Here is a 13,089-nt window from a genome sequence, read left to right as displayed (position 1 = left end):
GTATGCTTGGTGAGAAGGCCTGTGCCCTATGGCTGTAGGGCCAAGCCTCCACCAGCTCAGAGACTCTGCTTCACACCCCAGTCCTAAGTTCCCAGAGCTAAGAAGCAGGTCTGCTGGGCAAGTGGCTGGACCAGACCACAAACTGAGGAACAGATGAGCTGGCACCTTAGACCTCCACTTACTCTGAACAGCTCTTGGGATGGAGGGACCCCTTTCCAAAAGGGCAATATTTGATAAAATTTAAGATCCAGAGAAGAAAAAAAAAAATCCCAACTCCTAGAAAAAGAAAAATAGTAAGGCACTTCCTTAATCTGATTAAGGCTATCTACAATAAATTGATAACAAGCATCAGGCTTTTTTTTTTTTTAAAGATTTTATTTATTTATTCATGACAGACACACAGAGAGAGGCAGAGACACAGGCAGAGGGAGAAGCACGCTCCATGCAGGGAGCCTAATGTGGGACTTGATCCCGGGTTTCCAGGATCACACTCTGAGCCGAAGGCAGCGCTAAACCGCTGGGCCACCTGGGGCTTCCCGACTTTTTTTTATTAAATATTTTATTCATTTATTTGAGAGAGAGAGAGCGCACAATCGGGGTAAGGGGTAGAGGGAGAAGTAGACTCCCCACTGAGCAGGATTCTGATGCGGGACTTGATCCCAGGACCCTGGGATCATGACCTAAGCTGAAGGCAGACACTTAACCGACTGATGCACCCATGTGGCTCACAGAAATCATACTTGTTGAATGCCTTCTCTAACATCATGAGTAAGACAAGGATGCCTGCTCACACCACTTCTGTTCCATTTTATACTGGAAGAACTAGTTAAGATCTAATAAGACAAGAAAAAGAAATATAAGACATAAACATTGGAAAGGAAGAGACTATTTAATAATGCTGTGGATATAAATCTAATATACAAAAGTCAATGGCATTTCCATCTACTAGAAACTGATGGAAAATGAAATTAAAAGCAAACACCAAAAGTAGTATTTATGATAGCTTAAAAAAATCAAGTACCCAAGGAAGAATAAAAACCATATGGGGCCCAAGAAAGAAAACTATAAAACTTTGCTGATGGGTTTTAAAGAAGGCCTAAATAAATGGAGAGATGATCTAGTATGTTCTTGGATTGGAAGACTCTGTATTGTAAATTGTTCTATAGATTCCTCCTACTCCCAGTCAGAACCCCAACATATGCTTTTCATTTATGTTGTGAAACTTAATGAACTGGCTCTAGGGTCTACATGGAAGTGCAGAGGGCTGGGAGAAGCCTAGAAAAAAATTAGGCATCCATATTTTTTTTTAATAAAAGTAACTGTAAAAAATTTTTGAGTGAAATGACAGACCAAAGAGAGAGAAGATATTTGCAACACATATAACTGACAACAGACTCATTAAAAACACATAACAGAGACACCTGGGTGGCTCAGCGGTTGAGCATCTGCCTTTGGCTCGGCGTGTGATCCTGAAGTCCCGGGATCGAGTCCCACATTGGGCTTCCTGCATGGAGTCTGCTTCTTCCTCTGCCTCTCTCTCTCTATCTCTCTCTCATGAATAAATTCTTAAAAAAAAAAAAAAAAAAAAGAACACATAACATCCTCCTATACAAAGAACAGATAGCCTAATACAAAAATGGGCAAAAGACTTGACCAGGTATTTCAGAAAATAGGAAATCCAAGTGGCCAATAAATTTATCAAGAGATACTCAACCTCCTTAGGAATGAGAGAAACGTAAGCTTAAATAGAAGAGATAGCATTATGCAACAAAAGATTGGGTAAGATTTCAAGTCTGAAAATGTAAAGCATTATCAAAGATGTGACAAAGAAAACGTCTTTTACCTTGCCTTTGTTTTTGTTTTTTTTTTAAGATTTTGTTTATTTGTTCATGAGAGACACACGAGAGAGGCAGAAACATAGGCAGAGGGAGAAGCAGGCTCCCTGTGGGGAGTCCAATGCAGGGACTCAATCCCGGGACCCCAGGATCATGCCCTGAGCCAAAGGCAGTTGCTCAACCACTGAACCACCAGGCATCCCTCTTAACTTACCTTTAAAAAGTGTGAATTGAAGCAACTACTTTGGATGATGCATGGCCTGACATGTCAGGGTTTTTTTTTTTTTTTTTTTTTTACATGTCAGGGTTGAAGTGATATATACCCTATGACCCAGCAATCTCATTCTCAAGTAGAGCCTCGAGAAACGTGTTTCTGTGCTCCAGAACATAGTTACCAGAAAGCTCACAGAAGCTGTGTTAGTCCATTTGGACTCCTATAACAACATGCCATAGATCAGGTGGTTTATGAAAAGCAGAAATTTATTTCTCACAGCTCTGGAGGCTGGGAAGTCCAAGGTGGCTGGGCGGCACCAACAGATTTGCTATCTGGAGAGGGGCTCTCCCCAGGTTGCCAAGGGCTGTCTTCTCAACTGTGCCCCCATGTGATGGAAGGAAGAAGCCAGCCCTTTTAGAAGGGCATGAATCTCATTCATTTGTGCTTCACTCTCATGACACAATTACTTCCCAGAGGCCCCACCTCCTAATAACATCACCTTGGGCATTAAGTTTTCAACATGCTATTCTTGGGGGATATAAACATTGAGACCATAGCATAGAAGTAGAATTATTCATGGCAGCACATCTCTCCCTTTTGGAGACAACCAAAATGTTTGTCACAACGAGAGTGGCTGAATACATTGTGGTCCGTTCATAATAATGGAATTCTCTACAGGATGAATCTCAGAGTTGGAAGAAGCCAGATATACAAGAATTTGAACGGTGACTCCTCCTACCTGTTCAAAACCCCACAGAAGTAACCTATGTGGTCAGAAGGTGACTAGTTTCCTTGGAAGAAGGGAAGGTGGTGAGTGGGAGAGTCAGGAGGAACCCCTGAGATGCTTGCTATTAATCTTATCCATGTGGGTGATGGATTCCATGTGCTTTGTGATAATTCATAAAATGGAACATTAACTGATTTATGCATTTCTCTGCATGTTATTCAGTGAAGTTTCTAAGATTCTTCACTGGGTCCCAGGGCCTGACCCAAAGGTTTCTGGGTCTGGCTAATGGTTGAGGAGCCCTGGGCCCTATTTGGGGAAGCTCCCACACTAGCTGGGAAGGGGAGACTCACCCTAAGCGTAGTTGGGACTGTGAGCTGGATGTGCGGGCTTATTATCCTCAGGGCACTAGAGCTCAGAGGTCAGCCAGGCTGGAGCCATCGGGGAAGGAACCCCCAAAGAGAAGTCTGAGATAAGTAATCCCCAAAGCCATGCTTATTTGTGAGTGGCAAAGAGAAAACTGAACGAGAAAGCTCTGTGCAATGATACAATTGGGAAAAATGATCAATATTCCTTTACATTCCATCCTTGACAGGTGCATATGATGGGGCTGAAGTCTTTGTCAGCCTGCACATGAGCTGGAAGCCCACCACAGTAGCGGACGCCTGGGCAGAGGACATGGGTGGTGTGGGCCCAGTCCTGCCCTTGCCCTCTCCCAGCCCTTACAGACACAACCACCGCCCCCCCCTTCTATCCAGAGAGCTCCTCACCATGCCCAAGGTCAGCTAAGGATAGGAAGGACTCTAGGGAGACTGTTCGACCCACCCTCCTCCAGGCCTGGGTTTCTGGGCTCTCCAGACGCAGTGAATTTTGACCTAGCCATCTCAAGTCCAACATGGCACCTTTATTGGAATGAATCACACACTAGGTCACCCAGGAGGGGCCATTTTTGGATCTCAACGGCTGGCTTTGGAGCAGGGCTGACCTGCCCCTCAGCTGGACTGGGCCTGGAATTCGTGGCCTGGAGTCCACAGCCCCACACCCAGCCACTCAGCTCCAACTCAGATCGTCTGGGGGCCAGGCCCTCAGTTATTTAGTGGGTCTGTTTCCTCTCCTCTGCCCTGCAAAGACGCATCCTGCAAAGACACGTTGGAGAGGATGTCCATGTCCGATTTCTGGATCATGGAATTGAGAATGGTGTTCTTTGTCACTTCGTCAGTCCCATCATCAACTACTACTTCCTTGGTGAACAGTTCCTCAGCCACGTTCCTGAAGAAGCCATTTGAGAACAAGTCATGAGCTGCATCTTTAGGAGCTAACGAAAGCAGTAACTGCATTCCAGACAGTGAGGCTTTTCCTTGCCTGACAGTCCCCAGCCAAGCTTTGTCATGCACTCATGAAGGACCCTCACCTCCAGGACTGGGCCTGTTCTAAATTCCCAACTGCACCCAGACCCTTCATGCTTCTGCATCTTTGGGGGTTATTCTTTCACATTGCTGAGCACTTTTCATGTGCCAGACTTTGCACCAAGCTCTTTCTGTGGGCTTAATCCCGTCAAAAGCTCCACAACAGAGTCATGAGTCCAGTCGGAGTCCTCCTTGAGAAGCTGAGAGTTCAGGTAGGACAGGACAGGTACTCAGAGAGCTGTTCCCAGCCAGGCCGTGTGCTCTGGGCAGGAGAGCCCAGGGTATCTCCAGGGGCAGAACCCAGTCCAGACAGGCGGCCAGAGGGGGTTAAAGGAGAAAACCCAGCCCAGACTGGTCAGGACAGCCAAGAGGACAGAAGCTGGCAGAGGGCAGGCTGCACATAGGAGATGTGTGGCAACATCCAAGAGAGCCGGAGAGACAGCTGTAGGCAGCCCTCGTGTCACAGGCCCATCTGGCAAATGGGCAGGGATGGACAGTGCTTGACCTACTCTCAGTGGCAAGGGCCTCACAAACCTACCTCATCTGCAGGGAGTAGTGCTCCAGGGTATCAGAGAGAGGCTGATCTTGCGTTTCTGGCAGCAGGGAGCAGAGAAACAAGGCCAGAAAGGCTGAGATGCAGCAGAGAAAGATGGGTAGGAAGGTGAGTTTCTGTTGGATGACCACCAGGGATGAGATGGCTCCAGCTGCCCAGGCCAGAGATACCAGCCCCAGACCTGTTGCCCTGGAAGGGGAGGTAAGAGTTCATCTAGGAGGCCTCCTGGGCCCAGAGGCTGGAGGAGGTAGGGTGGAAGCAGCAGCTCCCCAAATCTCACATGCTCCAGTCTCCAGCCTGTCCCTACTCACCAAGCGCTGGTGGAGCATTTGGCTCTCCCCTGATTCAGGGCAGGCAGTCATTTCTTCAGGGGCCTACTTCATGGGTCAGGAGCAGGGGAAGCGGGAGCCACCCTGGCCAGCGCTCCTCCCACCACCCCCCACCCCCAACCCCAGCCCCTCCCGAAGCTGCAGCTGGAGCCTCAGAGCAGCACAGACACACTCAGGCCCGCAGTGCAAGGCAGAGCCTGCGATGAGACCTCTGGGTCCTGCCGTGTGCTGTCTGGCCTCCACTTGACTCTGCTGTCAGAGATAGGGCTAATGACAGCATTTGGGGGCACTTTTGTGAGGGTTAATGGGCTGATCCAGGGAAACCACTCGCACGTGCCCATCACCAGGTGCATGGCCACTCTGAGTGCTGTGTGCATCTGGTTCCCAGGCTGCGCCCCCACCGCACCCCCACCCCGCCCCCACACCCCTGCCTGCCAGCCCGCCTACCTGAGGACGGTGGGCAGGAGCTCTGCGGTGTAGATGAAGAACACTGAGGCCGAGGCGGCCAGGCTGAACTCTCCAAGCACAATCATCAAGACCATCATGGATTTCAGCTCTATGGCCAGATAATGCTCAGCCCACCTGAGTCTGGGGTGGGGGACAAGGGACCCACCCATCTGCTCTCCCTCCATCTCTCCTGGAAGGCATCAGAACCGTCCTCCCTCACCACCTGGTTGGCTGGTCGGCAGACTCAGGCCCAGCCAGGCCAGAAGTTAGTACATCTGCATTAGGAGAGTTGCTAACCCCATGGCCCCTCAGCCCCCTTGCCTCTGCCTCCAGGCTCATTCCTATCTTCCCCTACCCCATGGTCTGCTCACGGCCCTGCCACTGTCCCTCTTATCCTCTGCAAGGGGGACGGAAGCAGGGAAGTAAGTGTGCACAGGGGGCCGGAGGGTCCCAAGAGCCAGGATTCCCAACATTGGGCAGCCAGACATGCACATTGAGGGAAGAAAAGATCCAGGAAAGCCCATTCCTCAGACTTGGTGAAGCCCGGAGCAGGAACCCCCTGCTCCCTGACTCAGAGCTGGAAGCTTGTAGCTGTTCCCTGATGAGCCTCTGCTGGCCCCTGCCCCTGCCCCACTCTGGCCCCAGCTTTTCTTGGCTCTGGGATGAAACCCCAGATCTAGCTGTACTTATTGGGGGTTCTATTGTTAGTTTTTCTCACACTTTTGAGAGACTATCTGTGGGCATCCGCTCACATTCAACTATCAGATCTGACGTGGGCTGGAAGAAGGCCACCCAAGGATTAATCCTTCCGGATAGCACGCCCTCCTCTTCCAGGTTTCTGAGAGCTTCCAGAGCCCAGTCTTGGGATTCCGCCTTGGGCAGGGCAGTGCTCCAGTGTCTGACACCAGCTCGGGAGGGCAGTAGGGCTGGGGGTGCAGGAGGCAGACTCCTAGGGCGTACGTTGGTAGGACAGGGCAGGAGGAAGGGGTCTAAGGAAGCAGGAAGGCTGGGGAGGGGAGGGTGAGCCGTACCTGGGGGGAGGATGAGGATAAGCAAGCACATAAGGGAGCCTTGGAAGAGAGTCAAGATCAAGCTCCATTTCCTCCCCATCAGCTCAAGGAGAAAGATGCAACACAGCCGGGCGGGCACCTCCATGAGGCCAGGAACCACTTGTGTGAGGTTGATGTTCACACCAAAATCCTTCAACTTGAGGCTCATTGTAAAATAGCTGTAACCGACAGTAAACCTGAAATAGAGCAGGAGACAGACACTCAGAGAGAGAGAGAGAGAGAGAGAGAGAGATCAGACAGGCCAGGAATAAAGACAGAAGCAGAGACAAGAGGAGCAGTGTGGGAACAGGAGACGGAAATAAGCCCAGAGCTCTGGGCCTGTAGTCCAGCCAGTGTCCTCGGGCCTTGCCGGTCCCCTCAGCAGAGCTCTCCATGCTCTGCTTGCAGTCCCGGCCGGCCACTCCCAGGTACTTACCACACACAGCCCATCACCAAGGTCACCTTGCGGAGGTGCCTGTTGTTATAGAAGTCCAGGACAGAGGCCTTAGTCACCTTCTTTCCGGGCAGCTGCAGCTACAGGACGAGCAGGACCAGCCAGAGGCAAGACCACAACCCCAGCTTGCTCGCTGCCCCCACAGGACCTCAAGGCCTGCCCGCCCCTCCCCCACTCCCCACCCCACCCCCGCAGTGCCAGCCTGGCCCCTGGCAGGGTCAGGTTTTGCTGTCACCATTCTCCTCAAGCAGTGGCCTGGGGACACCCTCTGGGCAGAGGTCCCACCAGAAAGGACGAGCGAGGAAGAGGCTCCTCCTCACCCCTGCCCTGGCTCCAGTGCAGGACCGAGGCCTCTTACCTTGTCCAGCAGACTTAAGGGAATGGTCTTCTCGTTCACACTGGCCGCATAGCACAGCACCCGCTTGGCCGCCCCCAGCTTGCCTTTCAGCATCAGCCACCGCGGGGACTCGGGCAGCATCCTGCACGACCCACCCGCTCTTACTCATCCTCCTAAGATGCCCCGGAGGTCTCCAGCACGACCAGACGGGGAGGTGGGAGGCCTTGACAGTGACCGGTACCTGCAAGGCGCCCCTGCCCCTGCCTGGCAGCAGCCACTCCGGGCCGCCCAGGGTCTCCGCCGGCCTGGCTGCCCCTGGCCTGCAGCTGCTCCCCGCTCCCTCTTGGCGCTCTCTGCCTTGCCATCTCAGGGCACTCGGAGGGCACCACCCCCCATATCCACACGCTCCCTAAGAGCCCCATTCTCAGGGTTGGCACTGCTCCTGTTTCCTCTCTGTGTCCTAAAAGCCTGGAGACCAGCAGGACCGCAGGGCCAACCCCAGGGCTGACCCCCTGCCCGGTGGACAGCAGTCCTCTCTGTCCCCCTCCGCCCCAGCCACATTGCCACTGGCTTTGACCTTGGAGTAACTCTGGTCCCTCAGTTCTTCTCGATTCTTCCTGGCTGTCAGAATCCACACAGGTGAACACTTAAAGAGCTTATTACAGCCAGGGATTGTGCCTGGTGCCCTTACTTATGAATCATCAGGTTTAATCCCTGCCCAACCCTGGACCTAGTATGATTATCCCCATTTTATTCCCAGACTCAGGGGGTCAGGGCTTGCCCAAGGTCACAGAGGCAGAGCTGGTACGGACCCCAGTGCCCTGATCAGGCACTCTATAAACTATGCCATTGTCCCCTGCTGACTTCTTGCACACCCACCCCCTGCCCAATCCAGGCCCGGCCTAAAGTCCATGGCCAGCCTTGTAAACATGTGCCTCTGACATGAGAGGCAACTTCATTTTCTCTGCCTGTCTCTGCTCCTGCCCTTCGCGGCAGGGGGATGGGGGGATGCGGGGGGGAAGCAGACTCCCTGCCATCCTTCTCCATGGTAAGGCTGGGGAACTCTCCTAAAGAAAGCCACCCAACTGGGGCTTTTTCAAAAAGATAAGATATTGAGCACGTGCCCACTAAACTAGAGGAAAGAGAAAGGAGATCAAAAAAGAGAGCAGTGGAAGAAAGATTTAACAAAAATACACACAGCCCAGCAGAAGATGGAGGCAGGCTGGTGGCCACACGGCAAGGCACGGCATGTAACACCCCAGTCCTCAGATACGGGACTCCAGTTCCCTCTGTAGTTTGCTCCCAGAGCCTAGGGGAGGTCGAGGACAAACCAGGGGAGCCAAGTGGAAGTCCCCATGATGATGACAAGAGGCCCCCCTCCCAGCCCCACTTAGGAACAAAACAACCTGAGCCAGGCAGCTCCCTGACTTGAGGATCCCTCAAAGAAAAGGCTACCGGCCATCTGGTCACCTGATAGTAGTGGTTCGCAAAGTGGTCATCGGATCAGCAGCATCAGCATCACCTGGGAGCTTGTAGGAAATACAGATTCTGCTCTACTCCCAGTCCTGCTGATTGAGAATCTCTGAGCGCAGGGCCTAGTCATTGATGTTTTCACCAGCCCCCATGTGACTGATTCTGCTGCTCAAAGAAATCTGAGATTCATTGCCCTACAGGATTACCAGGCAGTCAGCTTCTGTTCAGTTTCCCACTAGTGTCTTAGTGACTTAGGGATGGAGAGATGCTCTTAGAGATGAAGGATGACCAAAAAAAAAATCGCCCAATAGTGGAAAACAAAATAAAGCAAGCAATCAAACCAAACCCTCCTAGTGAAAAAGGGGCCAAAGTAATCAAGCAGGAAAAAAAAAATTACCCCAGAGGACACAAGTAATGTAGGGAACAAGAGGGGAAAAAAAAAAAACAAAACAAAACTCTAACTTGTAGCCAAAATATTTGTGAATGTTTTTTTGCAATTTTATTGACTTCTATACAAGAATTTCAAATGCTATTGAGAAAATAATAAAATCAGAGAATGAGGAAAAGCAGTGTAAGTGAACAGGACACGGAAATTTTGTCTTGGAATTTCAGCTGATGTCCCAAGGCTAGTAGCAATGACTGGTAACCTCACATTCTAAAGAGGGTTGTTATCACATTCAGGATAGGACCCACTAAAAACCAAAAGCCAAACAAAACAAAACAAAACAGGGATCCCTGGGTGGCGCAGCGGTTTGGCGCCTGCCTTTGGCCCAGGGCATGATCCTGGAGACCCGGGATCGAATCCCACGTTGGGCTCCCGGTGCATGGAGCCTGCTTCTCCCTCTGCCTATGTCTCTGCCTCTCTCTCTCTCTCTCTGTGACTATCATAAATAAATAAAAAATTAAAAAAACAAAACAAAACAAAAAACATCCCAGCGGCCACCTCCTGCAACCATCCAGAGAGGCTAGAAATTTCCATTTTGTGGTAGTGAGACTGTCTTCTCCCCAGGTTGCTCTCATCTATTCAAACCTGATTAAGGAGAGGGTCTTTGAGACAGAGAGTCTGCCCTCCCATTCTGCCTGGAGCTTACTGATTCAGAAACAAGGGGGTTGTCCTGTACTCCAGACAGTCATCTACGGGGAGAGTTAACTCAAATCCCCTCAAGTTGGAGGACCTATGCAAACCCAGAGTTGGGGGGACCTCTCTCCCCTGCGTATGACCAGGCAGTAAGTTGGTGGGAGCCACCACAATGGCAGCCTGGGGGATGGGGTGATGAGAGTCTTTTTGGCCAAGTGGACCCTACTATCTTGAAGTCACCCCACATGCTAGGGCAAGGAGACCTCTGCAGAGAGAGTCTATGGGGTGAACTGCTGAAGACAGCCTGGAGCATTAGAAAACGCCAAGTGGACCCCTGAAGACCCACACATGGGCCCCAGAGGATCCTACAGAAGACACCGACCACCCATGACAGCGCCTGTTGCACACTTGTCTCTTTTCTCTGATGCCCTACCTCCTGCCTAGGACCTGGAAGATCAGAGCAGGTAGACAGAGGAGGAAGGGCAAAGATCAGAACACTAGCCCGACTCAGCCACCAGGGAGAAGCTGTGAACTGGATGTAAGATCAAGTTTAAAATTGGACTGGATTGGATTTTTTAATCCCTGAAAGTGAGTCCAAATTACAAAAATGAGACTTCGCTTTCAATTAAGAATGGCTATAAAGAAGGGTGCCTGGGTGGCTCAGTCAGTTAAACATCTGACTCTTGATTTCAGCTCAGGTCATGATCTTGGGGTCCTGGGATCAAACCCCGCATCGAGCTCAGCACACAGTCTGCTTGAGATTCTCTCTCTCCCCCTCCTCCCACTTGTTTGCTCTCTCTTTCTCTCTCTTTCAAATAAAGAAATAAATACAATCTTTTGGGGGGAAAAAAAGAATGACTGTAAAGAGATGGAACCTGCCCAAGATATTGACAAGTGTCAAGGAAGGAACATCTCACAGGACACGTCTCCAGAAAAATGTGCCCCAATGAGCCGTCTACTCACAGAATGTAGAACTATGTAGGCATCTACCAGAAGAAAGAGCTAAGAGTCCACAGAGTGATGGCTTTTAGGGAAGGAACTGGGGGCTGAGGGGAGCTGAAATTGTTGACTTATTTTTCACCACAGACCTTTTGCTATTCCTTACTTTAACCACATGCATCTATTGCTTTTAAAAACTTTTAAAATTTATGATAGTCACATCAGAGAGAGAGAGAGAGAGAGAGAGAGAGAGGCAGAGACACAGGCAGAGGGAGAAGCAGGCCCCATGCACCAGGAGCCCAACGTGGGATTCGATCCCGGGTCTCCAGGATTGTGCCCTGGGCCAAAGGCAGGTGCTAAACCGCTGCGCCACCCAGGGATCCCCGCTTTTAAAAACTTTTTAAGGTTAAGCCATGAAATGCCATTTCCTAGCTACATGGCAGAGTCATGCCACCTGGCATCAGGGAGCCCCCGGTACACACTTGGGAACGTCGACGACCTTCAAGATGGTCCCCAGCTTTGGAATTTGGAAGGTCTCCAAGCCACCTATGTGCCCTCACTTCTTCTTCTTCTTTTTTTTTTTTTTTTTTTGTGCCCTCACTTCTTAAAGAGTAACCCCACCTCTTACAATCCATGTTGTGTATGGCGGCGCAGTGGGGAAAATTCAGAGGCTCTGAATTCAGTGGCCCCACCCCACAGAGGCTGAGCCAAATCCCAGGTCTGCCACTCTGTAGCTGTGTGGCCTTGGGCAAGTTATTTTGGTCTTCTGAAGCTTCAGTTCTCCCCTCATCCTCACCCCTTCAGCCCCCATGACATGAGAATCACATCCTTCTCTCAGGGTTGTAAAGCTTAAATGTGATGTCAAGGTGAAACCTGATCCCTTCTCCACACAGAACTGCCTGCCCCTTAACGGGGTGATTTCTGTCTCTTCTTCTCTCTACCTTCTCTTCCCTCTCTCCCATCACCTGTCTTTTCCTAGCTTTGGGGTCTCAGGTTCCTGTCTGTGACCCTCCCCCCCCAATTCAGAACACCACACAGCTTTCCCTGACTGCCTTTGCTGCCCAATCACGTTATTACTTCCCCTTGCCCACCTCAGCTCAGCATGGTGAAAGAGTCACCTTCTAGAAGGCTCCATTTTCAGCCTCTCCTCTTTCCTCACTCCCCTGCCGCTCCACTGCAGCCACCTCAAGGTCAACAAGGCCAGTTGACTCTTCCCCAGGATCACCTTTCTTGCCTTCAGCCCTGACTCTACCTTTCAACACCTTGCCTTCTGACTTTTCTGACTACTTCTTTGACATCTCTTCAAGTGTCTCCTCTGATGGGGATTAATGCTATGGTTCCAGAGGCTCTGCTCTGGGCTCTTTCTCATTTCATCCACATGCACTTTCTCCAAGCGAAAATTCCACCCACTCCACCCCTTCCAGGACCCTCCAGACTCCTCAGCATCAGCCCATCAGACTCATCACTGCACACACCCTGTTTGCTCACCAGATGTAGGAGATGAGGGGGAACACAGGTGCCCCACCCACCAGAAACAGTAGCCGCCAGTGGGGAAGGATGTAGGCAAGTCCCGTCAGGAACATGACTCCCATAGAGAAAAAGCAGTGTTCCAGGATGATGGCGTGGGCCCGGTGCTGACCTACGAGCCACTCGGTGGCTGTGCAGAGGCCAAGAGGACAAAATCATGGTCAGCTTAGGATCCCCGGGGCTACCCTGCCACCCAGCCTTCTGAGATGCCCCACCCCAGCTTAGGACAGTTCAGCCTGGGTGAAGGTGCTTTTGCCCTAGGTTGACTTCTAAGCCAAGCAGAGTGCCTCTGGAACCCCAAGATATGCCTGAGACCCATTGCCCGAACTCCCAATCATATGTATAGCCTCCAGTCCCTTCTCCACATGTCTGCTCCCTCTCAACACCTCCCGCCTGACCATGGGTCTCTCTTGCAGAGATGGCCCATTTTTGGGCACAACTCCTCACATGTGCCCTAACACATGGGGAGGCAGGGAGTCTGGGCCCCCATCTGTGTTTTCGGTGCCTCGGTGCTTTGGCTACCTAGGCCTAGGGCTCCATTGGAGAAGCCAGTTCCCTCCGACAAGCTCCAACAAGAAGTCTCTTGCCAGGGAACTCTAAGCTCACCAGGCCGCAGAGGCTGAAAGCTGAATGAGTGCGTGGGCACTTAGGGCTTTCGCATCCCACAGGCCTGGGATGAAATCCCAGCTCTTCCCTGTAACTGTTGTGTGGTCCCGAGCAAAGT

General features: G+C 51.2%; 1 protein-coding gene across 9 annotated transcripts in view; it reads right to left on the bottom strand.

Moving 5' to 3' along the window:
- Positions 1-1,491: 1,491 nt before the first annotated feature.
- Positions 1,492-13,089, bottom strand: part of SLC22A14 (solute carrier family 22 member 14) — a 28,721-nt gene continuing 17,123 nt past the window's right edge. For 3 of the 9 annotated variants that reach the window (XM_038570451.1, XM_038570453.1, XM_038570452.1), the window contains 7 exons: positions 12,327-12,495; positions 7,370-7,490; positions 6,994-7,091; positions 6,540-6,754; positions 5,509-5,698; positions 4,718-4,921; positions 3,658-4,042 (listed from right to left, as the gene is read on the bottom strand). In XM_038570451.1, the coding sequence (XP_038426379.1) occupies positions 3,859-4,042; positions 4,718-4,921; positions 5,509-5,698; positions 6,540-6,754; positions 6,994-7,091; positions 7,370-7,490; positions 12,327-12,495 (1,181 nt within the window). In that variant the 3' untranslated portion in view covers positions 3,658-3,858. Of the gene's footprint in view, positions 1,566-3,657; positions 4,043-4,717; positions 4,922-5,508; positions 5,699-6,539; positions 6,755-6,993; positions 7,092-7,369; positions 7,491-12,326; positions 12,496-13,089 lie in introns of those variants that run through there. The other 6 variants (XM_038570456.1, XM_038570455.1, XM_038570458.1 and 3 more) reach the window with 6 other exon arrangements.

The sequence above is a fragment of the Canis lupus genome, chromosome 23, assembly GCF_011100685.1.
Source record: "Canis lupus familiaris isolate Mischka breed German Shepherd chromosome 23, alternate assembly UU_Cfam_GSD_1.0, whole genome shotgun sequence".
Taxonomy (NCBI): domain Eukaryota; kingdom Metazoa; phylum Chordata; class Mammalia; order Carnivora; family Canidae; genus Canis; species Canis lupus.
This window is presented reverse-complemented; position numbering and strand designations above follow the sequence as displayed.